General features: G+C 40.7%; 1 protein-coding gene across 1 annotated transcript; it reads left to right on the plus strand.

The window, feature by feature from the left end:
* Positions 1-210: 210 nt before the first annotated feature.
* rps6kal (ribosomal protein S6 kinase a, like) lies at positions 211-17,508 on the plus strand. The gene is made up of 22 exons (XM_028008354.1): positions 211-1,740; positions 5,427-5,486; positions 5,560-5,676; positions 5,756-5,837; positions 5,928-6,008; positions 7,242-7,321; positions 8,016-8,122; positions 9,590-9,627; positions 9,840-9,982; positions 10,382-10,452; positions 10,603-10,691; positions 10,855-10,919; positions 11,342-11,444; positions 11,568-11,692; positions 12,850-12,972; positions 13,275-13,364; positions 13,475-13,633; positions 13,742-13,903; positions 14,013-14,089; positions 14,611-14,728; positions 14,902-15,042; positions 16,144-17,508. The coding sequence occupies exons 1-22, from the start codon at positions 1,714-1,716 to the stop codon at positions 16,267-16,269; spliced, it is 2,184 nt and encodes a 727-aa protein (XP_027864155.1). The 5' UTR covers positions 211-1,713; the 3' UTR covers positions 16,270-17,508.
* The last annotated feature ends 1,451 nt before the right edge of the window (positions 17,509-18,959 follow it).

Consider the following 18,959-nt stretch of genomic DNA (forward strand, 5'->3'; position numbering starts at 1 on the left):
CAACCCGGAAACAATATCAGTGATATTAACCTTTTGTTAGAATTTATTATTATTTTTATTTTTTGTAGATTACTAGGTCAATCAAACTGAAACCGTAGAAGTCAAGTTTATTTATGTGTGTAGCATCTTTCACCAACAAAGCAGTTCAAATAGCTTTACACCATGAAAACATAGTAGAGTAACAAAGTAAGATTTGATTCTAAGTTTTGCCTTTTCAAGTCTATTCAAGTCTGGAATGGTGCCTAAATGCAGATCCAGGCAAGTTTATTGGTTGGCTGATGCCTCTAGGTTTTCAGACTCCTATTGGTCTATTGATAGGATCCCCCATCATAGTCAACAATGGGGAAAAGAAGGTGTTTAAATCCACATATTTATCCTTTTTCATCATTCCAAACCTTCCTTGGCAGTCTGTTGCCATAAAGATCCAGTCTTACCATCATGTGAGCAAATTACACACTTCCTGTTAAGTTCAAGAGGAGTTTAACAAACTCCAAAGGTTTAGATTCGTGATCATGGGACGTCAAAACTTTACCCCCGTGTCCCGTAAGAACATTTTTCTTTCTTCCCTTACCATCCAACTCAACTTGAATTTCAGCAAGTTAAGCTTGTTTCACGTTCAAAGGCATTTTAATTACCACTCTGACAATAAACGCGAGGAAGATAAAAGATTCACGCACATCTTGCCTTACTTGAATAACACGTTTTCTAGTGTTTTCCATTTTGAAGAGCAGCTTAGAGTCACTTTTAGACCGCACTGAAACAGGAAGTGAATAAAAACTGACCGGCCTAAAGAATTTATAGATGAAAACAATGGCATATTTGAACAGATTTGTTTAGTGGGAGATTATGCTGAATAGGGTATACATTTATTTTAATATCTTAAGTTCACGCGAGGGGTTTCCCCAATTATGTCTGGGTGTGTCTCAGCATCAGAGCCGAAACAGCCATTTGTTTACAAATGCAGGCCTGTAGTATTCAGCTTGTCCCCGTGTCTCACCTCACTTAACAAGGCTGCTGCTGGTGGGTGGGAGCGCTGAAGAGGGAAAGTGGATGAGCCTTAAAGCCTCTTACTTCCCACCTGAATTAGGCATGGGCGAGCTTATGCTGCGCCCGCTTTGAAACAAGCAACTTACACAGCTCGGAACCGTGGGAACTCGTCGAAATCTGCGTCAGGAATTCGTGGGACTCCTCGCATGTCACGGCGGGGCGACTTCCATTTCAGTCGCAAGCCAAGACGTCCGTCCACCGGATGTGTGCGTGTGTCATTCACAGCGTGTGACACACGGCACCAAATCCCCCCCCCGCAGCAGCAGCAGCAGCGCATCCACGCTCCCCTCCTCTCAGTCTGGAGAGCTGCTGCTCTGCTTTGGACTGGGGGAAATCCTTAACTGAGCTGCGTCATAATATACGTCAATAAACTCTCATTCACCGACGGTCAGGTACCACAGTAGCCGCCATATTCGCATCTCCATGGCAGGGTGAGCGGTGCTCTCTGCGAGCTTATGATCCTGTCGGCGACACCAACACTCCCCCCTGCGTCGAGCTCGCATCCCTTCCCTACAGCGGTCCGCAGCCACTCGACCCAGGGCACCCGGGCAGCGAAGCAGAGCAAGCCGCGCGGACGTCCACAGAGAGGGGAAGACATGCAGCGTGGAGAGGGGGTCTAGGTCGACTACGATGCCTTAGACTTGGAGAGAGGAATCCTGGCACAAGATGGAGGTAAACAGCGTTAGCAGCGAGGTGAGTGGACAAATGCGTGCTTTGCATACCAATCTTATCGGCATTGTTTTTGGCGCTGTGACGTCCAGTTGAGTTAGCCGTGTTGTGCTGGTGCTGGCGTCACGATTTGCAGCGCACTGTGATGCATGCTAACGCGTTAGCTCGGGCTAACAGCTGGTTATATTTAATCCAACCGCTCCGACGCCGCATGTTTGTTTCGCGACAGTCTGTTTGGACTTTCACGGATAATTTTGTACCTTTATGCACCAGCTGCGGTTTTTATCCATTCAAACAGGCGCTTCAGTTTGGCATTTGTTGCTGTTTTAACAGCTCTGGGGGAGTTTACTTCATAGCTAGCAGAGCGCATTTAGCATTAGCATTTGCTAGCTTGTTGGCTAATTTCTTGTTGCCTTGAAAGTTAGTGACAAGTTATGAACAAACCCCGTAAAATAAGTAATTACGGGCTAGTTAGGTGTGTCGTTGATATAAAATAAACTTTTTGATCCAGCTTTTGTGTTTTTTGTTGTTGTTTTGTTTGTGTTTTTAGTTTGCGGTTCTGTCCGGCATTTAATCAGACTGCTATACAACTTTAGCGTTGGTTTGTCAACAGGAATGACATGGCTATCAAATAATGCCGAGATTATATGAATATATGAAACGGTTACAAACAATTATAACATGTTAAAGTCATGTGTGAAGTCATGGGGATTTAAAATAAAAGTCGGCGCTTCCTCAGCTAAAAATCACAAACTATTAGTTATTTTAAGGAGATGAACCAGTTTTTAAGTTTAATTTGAGGCAATTCTTTCGAGTATCTTTAAAATAATGACGACCAGACAACTTTTCCCAAATGTATATAAAACTGTTGAACAACTAGTTCGATAAAGTTTCACATGCAGTAATTGAATTGAAATCTTCCTTTATATTTCACTGGTGACTCCTATGATTAGATGTAAGAACACGTCCAAATTCATGCTCTGTCACAACTTTGGTTTGTTTTAGTGTGTGATTGCATATTTTTTGAAGATAAGGACGGTTTCCAAGTGAAGCAGAACCATCTCCACAATCCTGAACCTGCTTATCTCGGGGATTGTTCTTCATACCTCCAGTCCAATAATGTCTGACTGACTGACGGTGAGGGGTTTAAAGCCACATTATGATTAGAGCAGCCTCTTCCATTCTTTCTTTTACCATAATCGTCTGCTTGTTACGGTTGAGGAGTCAAAGATTTTCTGTTTATTGTTCTGTTTTCTTTAAGTTTCTAAAACGTTTCCTTAGTCTTCAAGACAAATTCAGATTCAGATAAGTTTTTACTCTGATTAATTAAACTCAGCTAAGCTAACTACTCCCACTATTTTTGACCTCGGAACCAAAGAGTTGCAAGTTGCAATTCTCTGACTTCATAAAAATCACATAAAGGTGAGGAACATATATTATTATTATTATTATTTTATGTTATGGATGCAAGACTACTACAGGTTTACTACAAATAAGAGAAAAAGTTGCACACTTTCTCTTATCTGTCAGCTCAAAATAACGAATCAAATTGACGGCAAAAAGTGATCAATTCATCTGTAGTTCCTACAGTTTTGAAAAGTAAATGATTTTATAGTCATCAAAATCCAGATTGGTATAGAATATATTGTGGAAAAATGTTCACCTCTTTTTCTATTATCTTAAGAAATGTATCTGAATTTCTTAAAAAGTAGCGCACCTTCCTCACTGCTCTTTTTTTTTTGTATGCCCAGGTTATCATTTCTGAGGTTTTTTTTATAGTCTCAGGACTATTCTGGTTTAGATAATAGACGCTTGACAGAAAGGGTGGGTAATATGGGCTTTGAATTTTAGCATAATGTTTAGTATTGCTATTGATATAATGATAAAAAATGATGATTAAAAAAACATCTTTTTCTTACCACTTTTTTAAGTAACTGTATGGCTGTGACTGGGCGTCACAAACAACTACTGGTTTTGAACTTAGAGAAAAATTCCCATTTGAAACGGGCTTCTTTAAGACACCAGTTACTTTAAAAAAAACAAACTATGATTGATGTCACTAAACTGCACACAGTAACTTCATTTAATCATATTTTCCAGTTGATGATATTTACACAACCAGTGGAGAAAAAGGAGAAAAAAGCCAAAAGCCACTACTGGTAATATTGTCAGTAGTTAATCATTAATTTAAATTTAGATATATGATCAATACTAAATCTCATTATAAGAAGCATAACTATTTTGGTCAATTTTTTTTTTACATGCAAAATAAAAATGTCTCCTTCTCTGATCTAGTGTATGGAAATCCATCACAGTTTTAAAAAAATAAAAGTAGATTTTAATTGAACTTTGTCCTGAAGCTGGAAATAAATAACAAAAAACTACCAAATGTAAAAAATATTAAAAAAACATCCTATTGTTTATTATTGACTCCTATTTCTATATCAAAGCATTTGTCCAAAGTTTACAGTAGATGCATCATTTAATAAGTGACTTTTCACTATTTTAGCCAATCGCTGATGACCTTTGGGACTTAAATCTGCAGCAATTCACTGATATATGAGGGATCACTTTTCTATTCCACACTTTGAGTATCCATCCTCTTCATTTCACTTTGTATCACTTTTAGCTTTTATTTATCTTTGTGAATTCAAGATTAGATGTCTTTGCGACGCTCTGAAAGGGGGGCTGAAAAAGGCTCAGAGCGCTGCGAGTGTGGGCTGCGAGCCACGATGAGCCACAGCAAAGGTGGGAGTGAATGTGTGAATTATGACACAAGCGTTGCCCAGGCTTTCTGTCCGGGCCTGGATGTTTACATCTTAACCGGTCGCACCAAGGTGGTTGTTGTTTTTTTTCTTCTTCTTTTCTCCTTTTTGGAGTCTGTTCCAGCGCCTTGCTGGGTTCAGACGGGTTCACCTTTTGATAATCTGGATGTTTTGCACCGTTGCGGCTGAAACGTGCTACACTGGCCCCGTTGGATGCACAAGAGTGTATGCCGGTGGCTCCGCCCACTGAGTGGGCTCACGTAGCGGCTATGACTCATTCTCCCTCTTCAGAGCCTTGCTGGAATTCAGCGCACACAAGCACATCAGTACACAATGCTGAGGCTGAGGTGAAATGTTGACGGTGATATTATTCTGGTAGAGTTTTCTTGTTGTGCTTGATTTTCACCCAGCTCCTGATTTGTTGCGTTTATTTCTAAAATAATTTTATTTTATTTTTTTCAGTGAAGAAAGGAGACAGACTCCTCCTTTTTATAAATATGAGTAAACTAAAGCAGAAAAATAAAACTCCCATGTTTTCATCATGAGCAGAAGGAGCTGCAGCGAGTCGAGGCTGAACGCCGAGCGTGGCCGGTCAGGGGTGTTGTTTTTGCGCCGGCCGGGGATTAAGCCAGACTGCTAATACCGAGGGGCTTTACGGGGGCCCGGACGGGAGCCAGACAGCTGGGCCAGATTAAAGAATGGACTCCATACTGTTTGACAACAAATACAGCCTCGGTTTTGAGGAGTTAAAAGCGCGGCCGTATCGCATGTGACTCATCGATTTCATCTGTTCAATCTTCCATCATGCGAGTGGGCGTGCGGCAGCTGCAGTCATATTCTCGCCCCCGACAAAAAAAACAAACAAAACAACGATGAGCAGGCTTTGAGAAGTCGTCCGCTGCTGTCGACGGGGCTGATGAACTTTTTCTGCTGATCTGGCCGCAGGTCAATGGACATCAGATCATGGACGAGCCAATGGAGGAGGAAGAGTCTTTCTCACACTGTGTAAGTAGCGGCGGCGCACCTTCCACCCCTCGTGTGCGAGTGTTTTTGTCTCATCCCGATGTCGTTCGCGCAGGAAGACGGCACGTATAAAGAGATTCCCATCACCCATCATGTGAAAGAGGGCTGTGAGAAAGCGGATCCGTCTCAGTTTGAGCTTCTTAAAGTCCTCGGTCAGGGCTCTTTTGGCAAGGTAAGGAAAGTAATCAAGAGTGCTTCTGTCAGAGCTGACGTCTGCCTCCCTCTTTGAGTGTTTTCTCTTTGGGTTTCAGGTGTTTCTCGTCCGAAAGATCGTGGGTCCAGATGGTGGACAGTTATATGCAATGAAAGTACTAAAAAAAGCATCTTTGAAAGGTAATGCCGTGTTTGTCGTATCGCAGCAGAAAAAAAAAAGTTGACTTTTTTGCTGATTTTTTTCTAAGTATGTTCTGTTCGTCTCTCCAGTCAGGGACAGAGTTCGCACTAAGATGGAAAGAGACATTTTAGTGGAAGTTAATCATCCCTTCATAGTGAAATTGCACTATGGTAAGAAACAGACAAGTCTACACTTATAAGAGTAAAGCTAGTCGGTTCTGTCATGGGAGAAACTTAAGTTGACCCTAACTGTTCACCACCTTTAGCAATAGCAACTTGAAAATGATGTTTTCTGCTTAGTCCATACATAGATGGATATCTAGGAAAACTGAAACGTTTTTATGCATTTTCATCCACACGAAAACAATTTACCTTTAGTTTAACATCACCAAAAATGATTATTTATAAAAGCTGGAAATTTGAGAAAACTGTGTATTTGTGTTTGCGTGTGTAAATGAGAAAACTGAAATTTACGGTTTGCAACAAACATTGCGCTAATATATCCACGTACTTGCTTTGACACGACTCCCAATCAACATTGTCTTGTTTTATTAACTTTATATTCAAATACTCTATTTAAAAAGTACTTCAACCTATTTATCTGTTTAATTCCCAACAGGAAGTCATGATTGTTTTGAAGCAATCTGATTGGCTGATAGGTTTCAGCTTTGTGCTACACTGCCCCCTATGGGTGCGACATGTTTAAAACACTCATTGGTGTATTTGTGCGAGTTCATGTGGATGAAAATCTTTCTGAAAGCGCATGTTTTTGTTTTTAAAAACACACTGGCAGAGATATTTGTTTTCATAAAGATACTTAAGGCTGTAGACAGACATGCAGTGTAACGCAGCAGAATTCCCCAATCACCCTCTGTAATTATAGTTTTTTTTGTTGTCTTAAATTTCATCCAGGTGGCATCAGAAAGGTCTTTAAAAATATTTAATTTGACTTATTGAAACCTACAGACACCCTACATGTAGTTATTGGCCTTCAAGCAATTTTTCTGAGCCTGGTATTGTCTGAAATTTGAATTATAGTGACCGTCTTTTAAATGTTTACTGGACTTCAGCATGTTTGGGAATCTTTTGCCAGAGTCCTTGTCAACAGGAATTGCTTCCTGGATAAGAAAAGGATAAGAAAAGATCATTGCTGTTTTCTTTCCTACTTGGCATTCTGTTAAGAAACATATACGCTCCAAAAGGATCAAACCAGCAAACATAATCAATTACATTTGATCCGCAGCACCCGGATAATACTATCAGACTCAGGTTAAGTTTGCTGATGGTCACTGAAACTTTTCTTATCCTTTTCAGTATATTTCATTAAAATATTTTGGAGGCTGTTGAGCAGTTATTGAGCACTTCAGTTGATGTTTTTGTATTTATTTGTTTTTACCTCTGCAGCCTTTCAGACAGAAGGGAAATTGTATTTAATACTGGACTTTCTCAGGGGAGGGGATGTATTCACTCGCTTATCCAAAGAGGTAAGCTCATTCATAAATATCTGTATTTACTTTTGCTGTTAACGTTGCTCTGTTTTCTGATTTAAGCCGGCTTAAAAACTTTCTTCTTATTTCTTTCCAAGAAAAACAAGCAAGAATTGTGAATAATACAGATTTATTTCCAAGTCATGTTTGTGTAAAATCAGCACAGCAGATGCCTCGATGCTCATTCTTAAACCCAGAGGAGTTTAGATGACAGCTACAAATTGAGCTGGTGTAGATTTAGCGTGCTTTGCGTTTTAAAAAATGTTTTTGAAATTTTTTTATCATTATTATACGAGCGTGAGTGCTGCCAACTCATTTGTTCCCGACTGTTTTTCTGACTGCTTGTACATTTTCAAATCATGTCTTGGAAGCGGACTCTTTTTCTGGCCACGTACTGTAGATATGCGTTTACATCAGCAGATGCTGGTCACTTACCAGCTCAGCACGACTCTCTCCTGATGCCTTTCTCAGCTCTCAAACAACGAGCGTCCGATCTTTAGATCGACCTCGTCTTACAAACAACGCGGCGGCGCCGTCGTGTCGTGTCGTCTCTCCGAAATGTCGTTGTTGTGACCATATTGCCCGTTTTGTGACAACTGCTGCTCAATGTTGATTTTGTTTGTGTGTTTTCACTCTTGCTGCTGAATTTCTCCTTGGAGTTCAGAGAGTAAATCTTTCCAGTTCTTATTAGGTTATGTTTACAGAGGAAGATGTGAAATTCTACCTTGCAGAGCTGGCTCTGGCCCTCGACCATCTGCACAACCTGGGCATAGTTTACAGAGATCTCAAGCCAGAGAAGTATGAATGATTTCTGGCCTGTTTGCATGTACACCTGAACTGCACCACATACCCATTATACTGCCTTATATGTCTCAGGTTACTGATAATTTCATTTGAAAGTGTTTGAAATTTTGTATTCGGAAACTGTTTCAGCCTAGAATACTTGTATTTTTATTGTATATATATACTTTTTCTTTTTCTTTTTTTTTTTTTCTGATTGAATTAGATTTTTTACTCAGTTTTTCTATCTTTACAATGAACATTTTATTCTGAATATTTAGTGCCAGTGGGAACTTTGCATACACTAGTCATAGGCCTTTTATGCCACATTATATTAAAGTGGTATTCTCAGAATGGAACAATGACACGGTGCATAACTTGGATGATTAAAAAATAAAATCAAGTAATGCACAGTTTTGAATTTCCAACAAGTTTTCACGATTCCGCATATGGTCAGAATTATAGATAAAGAATCGCATAAATTAAATCACTGCTTCTTAATATTTGATGTTAGCAGTTTTTGCAAAGTAACGACTTAATTCTCCTTGAAACTGAACCAGTAATGGTAGAGTTAACTTTTTTGTTCTGTTTTTTGGATTTCAGGTTTTCTCTCTCTATCTCTTCATATCTATTTTTTATATCTATGTCAATCTCTAAATAAATTTAGGTTATTTAGAATGAGACACAGAATATGTCAGATGTATTAATGATTTCAGTGTCAGAAGTTGAGGCTCTACATGTTGACATTGGAGGGTTTTTAATGTTGTTGCCCTCTCCGTCCTTAACATTTTTCTTTCTATCACAATAAGCAATCAGTCAGTTCATGGCATGATAAATTAAAATGAGCTCAAACGTTTCCAGTTTGATCATTGAAAGGCAATTTTGTTTACAATCTTTATGGTTTTGGTTATTTGTGTGTTTTTAAAAAAATATATATTTCTGTTTGATTTAGTGATTTTGGTTGTCCTGTTTTATTTTGGATATTTAAATTGTCTTCCAGTTCGGGTGTTAAGTGTTCTTTACAAATCGAAGTTTTACTCTTCGAGAGTGGAAACTTGCATTACTTTTTTTTTTTTTTACTCTGCGTGATTCATAAGAAACTTGTAATGGATTCAAACGTTTGCACCGAGCTCTAAATTTGAACAATTTCCCAAATAATTTGTTGTATCTTGATTCCAGGATGAAAAACCTGGATTAAATGTCTCTTTAAAAGCTGCAAGTTAGTGATAAACAGACCTATAAGGAGCTTGTGTTGGTGCTGTTTTCAGCAGAATTTGTTGAAAAAGTTTTTATTTTAGTTTCTTTCAATGCGAGTTGAAGTGTAGCTCTCTGATCTGTCAGAACTCCGCGAAAGAAAAACTCTCAACTTCGAGGTCTGCTGCGTGTCAAGTGTTTTGCACAAAAGGAAACTGCGTGTTGTTTCTTCAGAGCTTCTCCTGAAAAATGGATATTTGAAGCTGAACCGTGTCATAACTTCTCTTTCAGCATCTTACTCGATGAAGCTGGACATATAAAGTTAACAGGTACGCCTTTTTGAACTCCGTATGCGTAACATCTTGTTTAGAAGTGTTTATCAACCATATGCTTAAGTTGGCAATTTCTTACTTTTATAAACACTGCATCAACTCTGTTGGTGTCAGATATTATCCAAGACCTAATGCAGATTTGATCCTGTTGGTAAAAAAACAAAATCATATCTTTTTATTCCCCCTTATTTTATTTCCTTTCTGTGCAGACTTTGGCTTGAGTAAAGAGTCAGTCGATGCTGATAAGAAGGCGTATTCCTTCTGTGGTACGGTGGAGTATATGGCCCCTGAGGTGGTCAACAGAAGAGGACACACGCAGAGCGCAGACTGGTGGTCTCTGGGAGTCCTTATGGTGCGTCAGCTCGCCAGAATCGCTTCATAACTTGATGTGTTTTTATTCACTTCCTATTAATGTTCCACACAAACGTGTGATCCGTTTCACTTTCTGTCAAGTTACAGCCACAGATATCTTCCATCAGGAAAATAACCCTAAACATTATTAACACTCAGGGGGCTACAAAATTTCCAAAAATGAAATCTTACAAAAAATGTTAATCAATGGATTAAAATCAATTTATCGGCATGTCCCAGTCTGTAAACGTGCAAAGTAAACTTTCTCTTTTTGCATCCATTTTACATTTCTGCGCTACTTTTTTAGTGGCTTGTCTCATCAACTCTCACAAAAACACAATGAAGTTTGTCTGCACATTTTAAAAAAATCTAATTCAGGTTTTCAAATGTTTACTTGCAGTTTGAGATGCTAACGGGGACGTTACCTTTCCAAGGGAAAGACCGGAACGAGACCATGAACATGATTCTCAAGTGAGTCCTTCCACGTGTCACGCTCCGACTTGCGTAACGGCACGTTGTGAATGTGCGGAGTTTGTAGGTAGCGAACGTCGGTTGCCTCCTCTCGTTGCCTCTCTCGTTGCCCACGTTCACTTGTTGCTCCGTGTTTCTCTTCCCACTCAGAGCTAAGTTGGGAATGCCACAGTTCCTAAGTTTGGAAGCCCAGAGTTTGCTGCGAATGCTGTTTAAACGCAACCCCGCTAACAGACTGGGTAAGGAGGCCGACTGTTGACACGAAGCTCTTAGCTGCAGGTTGTTGACTATTTAGCATCCAGGTAAAACAACATGCAGACGACCAGAAAGAGAGAGAGAGAGAAATAAAGAAAACTAATAATGAATTCAGGTTAACTGAACCAAAATGATTTGTGTCTTTAGGGGCCGGGCCCGATGGAGTGGAGGAGATCAAACGGCACGCTTTCTTTTCCACCATCGACTGGAATGTGAGCACACACACACACACACACACACACACACACACCCTCGCTCATGTTTCTCACAATCCCACACAGACGAGCACACGCACCACTCTGCAGCTTCTGTTGAGGCTTCACACCTTCCAATCGTTTGGCTTCATAACCAGTAGCCATCAGTGCTGGCCACAGGAGCTAGGTTTTTGTGTGTGTGTGTGTGGGGGAGTCTGGGCAGCAGTCCAGTTCTCGCTGTGTGTGCACTAATAGCCTTGTGTGAGCGTTTAAGAGCCGGCGGGACGCTATTGGCCGGTGTTAGCCGTTCAGGGGATTGGAGGGGTTAATCTGCGAGAGCGCTTGACTTCTCTTGAGCGCATGTTCTCACTCTCCATCCAGCATGTGTTAGGGTTTGATTTTTGACTTGTGTTAATGTGTGTGTGTGTGTTTCCAACCAGAAACTGTTCAGAAGAGAACTCCAGCCCCCGTTCAAACCCGCAGCTGGTAAACCGGACGACACTTTCTGCTTCGACCCCGAGTTCACTGCAAAAACGCCTAAAGGTACACACGTCCAGATTTTTACATTTTTTATATATTTTTTTTAAGTGAGAAGCCGCTCCTGTAGCCATGGAAACGCTTTTACCGGCTGTCTGTCCGTGTGACGGGTGGTTTCTGTGTGTTCAGACTCCCCGGGCATCCCACCCAGCGCCAATGCCCACCAACTCTTCAAAGGCTTCAGCTTCGTCGCTCCGGCTCCGATGGACGAGAACAAGAGCTCCCCGCTGCTCAGCATTCTCCCCATAGTTCAGGTGAACGCCCACAAGTCCTCTGTCACACCTCCGCTTGAGTAAGGTGTACTGGAAAAAGCACAAGATCCCAGTGAAAATGTCTCACTACACTTGGAATAAGGCAAAATGAACTTAGAAGGAACTTTTCAGCAAGAAAAACGAGCTTGTTTTACGTCAATAATTCCTTAGTATTGATGAAAAAGCAATACTATTAATCTGCTCCATTGGCAGATTAATTGACTTATAACAAGATATTTGTCACATGGTTTTAGTGAAATAATCAGCCAGTGGCATTAGTGCTTTTTCATCAATATTAAGGAATTATTTTCTTAAAACAAGCTCCTATATCTTGCTGAAAAGTTAGTTGTAAGTTGGTTTTCTGTTATTTCAAGCGAAGTGAGATATTTTCCATAGAAACTGGAACAAAAATACTTGGTAATATTTTGTGTTTTTGCAGTGTAGGAAACATTTGCTAGTAATGGTAATTGCATTAGTCTAGCAGCAGAAAAATACACCGATTTCCTTTCTTTCACTCGTTCAAATCTGAAAAGTGTGCTTTGCGGATTCGTTCAACTCTCTTGTCAATACTTTCTCTGTCTCAACATTTTTTTCTTTTAAATCTTGGCAATGATTTTCAATTGGACTTTGACTAGGCCATTCCAACGTATCGACATGCTTTGATGTCAGCCGTTCACCATGACTGCATGTTTGGAATCGTTGTCATGGCATCACATTCCTGTTGTAAACGCTATTGAGGTTGTTTGTGGTGTGATCGTTACAGAGCCAAGCCCAACAGAAGTCTTCTAATAAATTATTCAAATTGTGCACTGAACACCTGGATGAATTGAATTAGGCTGCTGTAGTGAAACAGCAGCCGTGTTTCCATTACGATATTCGGATAGTGTCAAAAAAAACAACAAAATGTTCCGATTGCTGTGTTTCCCATTATATAAGTATCACGCGTGGATGTGTTTGTTCACGCGATAAGTTGTTAAAAATCTTGTTTGTAACAGATGTAAACTCATGAGATATCTTCATCATTTTATTGCTCATCAGCCGTCAGAGGAGCGTTGGTATCTTATATCCAGGCGTTGGAGCAACTATTCCCTTATCCTTGGTTATGGCTGCATGTATCTAAATCTAAACTTCGCTGCCGTCTGTCCGTCCGTCTGCTGCAGGTGCACGGGGGCTCCACCAAGTTCTCCGATCTGTACGAGCTCCAAGAAGACATCGGAGTCGGCTCGTACTCCATCTGCAAGCGCTGTGTGCACAGGGTTTCTGGAGCCGATTATGCTGTGAAGGTAGCATTTCATGACTTGCTTTTACTTTTGGTTTTTATTCAGGCTCTTTTGTAACGGCATCAATGTAATCATGTTTCCGGGAAGCTGCTTTAGTGAGTTTAAATGTTTGAACCTTTTTGTAGTCAAACCTGTGATGTTGAATCTGGTTGGACAACCAGCAGAGGGCAGTGTGGATTTAGCTTTGCATTTGTTTTTCCATTTGAATTTGCTTAAAGAAAATGTTGTTTTTTTTATTTATTTTTTTTCTAGCCTTGAAACTAACTCACTTCTGTTTTTTTTTTTGTTTGTTTGTTTCCCTCCAGATCATTGATAAAAGTAAGAGGGACCCCTCAGAGGAGATTGAAATCCTGATGCGATACGGACAGCACCCCAACATCATCACTCTGAAAGATGTCGGTAACAATTACCTGTGAACTGTCAAGCGTTTGTAATAAAAATATACATTTAAATAAAAAATTTAAAAAAATCTCCTGACTGATGTGTGTGTGTGTGTGTGTTGCAGGTGTACGACGAGGACAGGTACGTGTACCTGGTGACTGAGCTGATGAAGGGCGGGGAGCTGCTGGACCGGATCCTCAGGCAGAAGTTTTTCTCCGAAAGAGAGGCCAGCGCTGTGCTCTACACCATCACAAAGACCGTCGACTACCTCCACTGCCAAGGGGTGAGGCAGCACTTTAGCAAACACACACACACCTACACACACACACGCGCATATGTAAACGGAGGGGGTGTTCTGACTCGTCGTGTACGATCTCCTGCTTCTCCTCAGGTGGTACATCGAGACCTGAAGCCCAGCAACATCCTCTACATGGACGACTCCGGGAATCCCGACTCCATCAGGATCTGTGACTTTGGGTTCGCCAAGCAGCTCCGAGGAGGAAACGGGCTGCTGCTGACCCCTTGCTACACGGCTAACTTTGTGGCACCAGAGGTGAGAAAACCAGTAGCTCTCCCAGAACGTGGGATTTAAATTTGGTTAGTAAATCTGGTATAAATATACCCGTTTTGCCTACGCGTTGTTGTTCTTCTGTTCTTTAAAGGTACTAATGCGACAAGGCTATGATGCCGCCTGTGATATATGGAGTCTAGGAGTTCTTCTGTACACCATGTTGGCAGGGTAAGAGGGATTGAATTATTCCTACACAAACCAGCATTTTAAATGGAATGCCTTAAAAACTGCTAGCACCAATTAAAAGATGAGATGAATAAAATAATACAAATCTGTCAATGTGTAAATAACCTAGATATGATGAAAATAGAATCTTATATTGGAGCATAAACCAAGCAGAAGAGTTCAATCAAGTTTATTTGTGCGGCACATTTCAGCGATCAGGCAGTTCTTTACATCCCGAAAACACAAAAATAAAGAAAGTCATAAAAACAACTTACGGTTACATTTTGAGGAGTTATCACAATGATCAACAAACGTCCAACATGTTGGTCAATGTTTCATTTGTTGTGCTTCCAAAGCAGATCTAAGCAGGTGATTTAAAGGAACTCAGTGTTTCGGCTGTTTGGCAGTTTTCTGGAAGTTTGTTTCACAGCCACGAAATAATCACTCGCTGTGCATGGCTGTGTGAAACGAGTCGTTATAAAGTGACTTTTCTAAAGAGATAACTTTCCGTTCGTGGCGTTCAGGTACACTCCGTTCGCTAACGGGCCAAATGACACACCGGAGGAGATTCTTCTGCGGATAGGATCGGGGAAGTTTTCTTTGACCGGTGGAAACTGGGATACCGTATCGGACTCCTCCAAGGTACACCGACTGGAAGGATTCCTCTCCTTCTCAAATCCAATTTATTTCCCATATTTTACTGTTCTGATTTGCTGAATCGACGAACTCTTTCCGTTAACGGAGGGGGAAGCGCCGTCGGAACAGGTCGTTAACCGTAAACCGTGCCGACTGAGCTGTTGCCATTGCCGTTGCAGGACCTGCTGTCCCACATGCTCCACGTCGACCCCCACCAGCGATACACGGCCGAGCAGGTTCTGAAGCATTCCTGGATCACGTGCAGAGACAGCCTGCCGCACTTCCAGCTCACGCGCCACGACGCCCCGCACCTCGTCAAGGTGAGTCCGGAGCGCCTCGGCTGATTGGCCGGCGGAGCGTTTCTCGGCTCGGCAGCATCAGTGGAGGTTCGGCTACCGGCAGGACGACGATCCGAAACATAATGAAGGAGCTACAGGCGTCGTTAAATGATGGTCATGTAGCGGAGTGGTCCAGTCAGTTGAGGTTTCTGATGGAGCATGAGTTATTGAGCACAGAGGGATGGGTGTCAACCTCTAGATGTGCAAAGTTCGTCCAGGCAAATTTAAAAAGATGTGCAGGTTCAACTGCAGCAAACGATGGTTCTACAAAGCATCGACTCAGGAGGTGAAATAAAAATGCCTGCTGCACTTTTCAGATTTTTAATGACTTAGAAAAAAACCCCAAACAAAATTCACAGATCATTTTCCTTCACTAATTTTGACTATTTTGTCCTGATCTGAATACTTTGGGAGTTCTGAGTAGAACATACTTACAGCACAATGTTTATTAATATTTAAAGTATTTTTCATATATATATATATATATATAATTTATTTATTTTTTCTTAAATTTATTTATTTTTTTACAGTAAAATGTTTTAAATGCAAAATGTACAGATTGGTTTTTTTGGTCATTTTTGACTTAACAGCATAACTAGAGCAATAATTATTTCAAATGGCCTTCTTTTGAGTTTGTATTCCCCAGCTGACGATTGATTAATTACTAGATTAGTTGGCGATTAATCCGATTGATCGCATTAGCCCTAAAAAAAAAAAATCATATATGAATACTGTGAACAGTATATAATTTGGGTCTTGCTTTAAGTGCTTTCCATGGTTAGATGAGTATTGTAAAAGGTAATTAAGGCCAGGATTTTTTAAAAATATAAAATAAAATCTAATAGTTGCTTTCCTTTCTTCCGTATCTTTTCTTCCTCTTTTTCTTGCTTTACTTTTCTTTTTTCTAATTTTTTGTCCTTCCTTTCTTACGTTCTTGATGTCATATCTAAAGCCTGAACACCGTCAAATATCTATAAAGTCAGTATTTTTTAAAGTCATTTTAGATTTTAAATGGGCTAAAAGGACAGAAATCTGCAGGTTTTTCTTATTCATAGTTCTCGTCTTGTTTTTCTTTCTTCCCAGGGAGCCATGGCTGCAACTTATTCAGCGCTTAGTCAGAAGACCAGTCAGCCGGTGCTGGAGCCCGTGGCGGCTTCCAGTTTAGCCCAGAGACGCAGCATGAAGAAACTCACCTCAACAGACATGTAGACACTCTCTCACACACACACACACACACAGAGAGAAAACGCTCATCCTCCAGGTTCTTGGCCTCCCTCTCGCCAACACACAGGAGCATGCAAACACTCAGACCCGAGCCTTGGCCAGTCCAAACCCTGACATCTCTGTTTTCAAAAGATAATTTATTTGACCCGTCCAGCACTCAGATAAAACACTCACAGAGCAGACAAAAAAACCCAACAAAATATAACACCTTGAAGTCGGCCAAAGAGGTATAGACGACTCACACACACACACAGAGACACACACACCTGTTAGTGCTGGGGAGACAGACTTGTATTTATTTCCACAGCTTTCATATGCACTTACCCTCCTCGCCTTTCCATTCTCTCTTCCTCACGTCGGGGAAGAAACACACCAGCTGACGTTCTCCTTCACTGTGATTGGCTGATTCAAAGCTGCTTCGTCAAACTGTGCCCCCTCCCTCCCCCTACTGCTCTTCATCGTCACTCATCCTCCTCGGTTCCCGCGCCCTTCCCATGTTTGCTTTCTCTCCCCCCCCCACCCCCCACCCACTCTCAAACTCGGTTGTTTTTATTTTCCTTCAGAATGAATTGAGGGTGGTGGCGAGATGATATTGACCGAGGTTCATGTTCAAACTGTTTCCTCCACTAAAATGATTGAAGAGTTTCTGCATGTCGCAGATTTAAAAGGAGGAGAAGAAGAAGAAGAGAAAAACAAAAGTCCCTCAGGATCAAAATCATTTACCAGCACTTTTGGGAACATAAATGCATGTTTGAACCGAACCTGTGTTTCATTTTCCCTTTTAAAAACTTTCCATTTGACTCATGTTTGTGATACTGCAGAGGTATCAGTTAAGGTGACATAAGCTGCTGATGGAGACATGAAAATACCAAGAATTTGAAGGTTATATGATGTTATAATCACAGTAGAAAGACTTGTTTTGAAAATATATAAAAATATATATATATATGAATATGTCTATATATATCTCTTAAGTAAACGTGTCTGATGATGATAAAGATGAAGAGCATGTGGTGGAGGTGGAGGGATTTCTCTGGGGGGGACGGGATGCACCCCGTCGAACCAGAGGCTGAATTCAAGAAAAAAAATATTTCCATCGATATCTCTTCAAAAAGACATTGTGGAAATTGTATGATATTGTATTTATTTCGTTTGATTTTTAAAATTCTATTTTTTTCTTTCAAGGTCTGTATATATTGACATTAAAGATCATATGGACATGCATCGGCTGTCGTTCACTGACTCTGAGTCTGCTGGGGCGGCGGACAGTCGACACGGCGACGGTTCTGGTTCGAGGAGATCCTCCGTCGGTGTCGACATCAAATCTGGAGATTTTGTGACATATTTACCTGTAGACAATTATAACAAAAACTAAATGTACAAAATTAGCCACTAATGTATAGGTAAAGTTTGAATGTCGTGGAAATATGTTGGGTTATATCAGTACGTTAGTTTAAAAAGTGAAACTAAGATTTATTAAATGGGAGGTATTATGTCTTTCCAGGTACATGGTGCCATTTTATAGCAAAATCAAGTAACTATTGGATTATTAAAAATCTGTATACATTAAACTTAACATAAATTAGATTTCACCTCCTAATTTAACGCCTTTAAATTGGGCCTCTGCCTCTTTAAGAAGCTCCTGCTCGTTCTGAAGCTCCGCCTTCAGGAAGACATCGCAACACGCTTCTCATTTTGCCGTTTACATCTGTTCACGAGCGCCGCAGATACGCAGTTCCACCAGGTGTTTGCTAGTTGCTGCTGGCTAGTCTGAAGGAGCTGGGTGAGGGCGGCGCGCTCTGAGCTCACCATGGAAACATCACAAAAACATCACGCGATGAGACCAAGGGTTTAGGAACCCCTGAATGGTTGCCACGGGAGATTCAAGGATTCCTCTAAACATGCATGAAATAATCAAGGCGACACTCCAGGTGTGTGATCTTTCATCTTTTCGATGAAAGAATGACTTTATAACATGATGTACAGCGTATAAAGTTTATTTTTATATACTACTTCCCCTTTAAATGATGTGATTCCAATCATATTTTGCTGGCTTTGATCTAAGGAATATCCAGAATTTAGTTTATGCCACAATTTTGAATATTACGAGCGATTAAATGTTACATTATGACCTACAGTATATATTCATATGCTGACTTGACTGATGTCGGTCTGCCGCAGACATCCTCAGGAAAGACACTTTTCTGGCGATGTGATGTTTCTGAAACAGACGCCAGAAGCGTCTCACTTTGGGTAAGGAGAAAAAGTGCTGCCCTGTTGAACTGTGGACTAAAGTCCTCTTTACAGGTAAAAGCAAGCTCAGTGTTTTATCTGAAAATCAAGGTTTCAGAGTCTGGGCTGGAAGAAAAGATTAATTACTTAATCTGCACTTTTTGCTATTATGTAAAAGTTAGAGCGGGTCAAATGCTCTGAAATGAGAAGGTGAAAATTCAGTTTATCTGAGAATCTTCGGTCCGACTTGTAGGAACCGGAAAGCAGCCGCAATGGCTCAGATTTTTATACATTTCCCAAGTTGAGGTACACTTACCTCAAGAAACCCGACACTTAAACGCTGCCCGTGTAGAACGGTCAAATGAAGTTCTGTCGATGTCATTAAAAACATAGATATTGATGGTAGTTTTTTTGTATAAACTTTGCATTTTGGGGGCTTCGCA

This window comes from Xiphophorus couchianus, chromosome 23, assembly GCF_001444195.1.
Source record: "Xiphophorus couchianus chromosome 23, X_couchianus-1.0, whole genome shotgun sequence".
Lineage (NCBI taxonomy): Eukaryota > Metazoa > Chordata > Actinopteri > Cyprinodontiformes > Poeciliidae > Xiphophorus > Xiphophorus couchianus.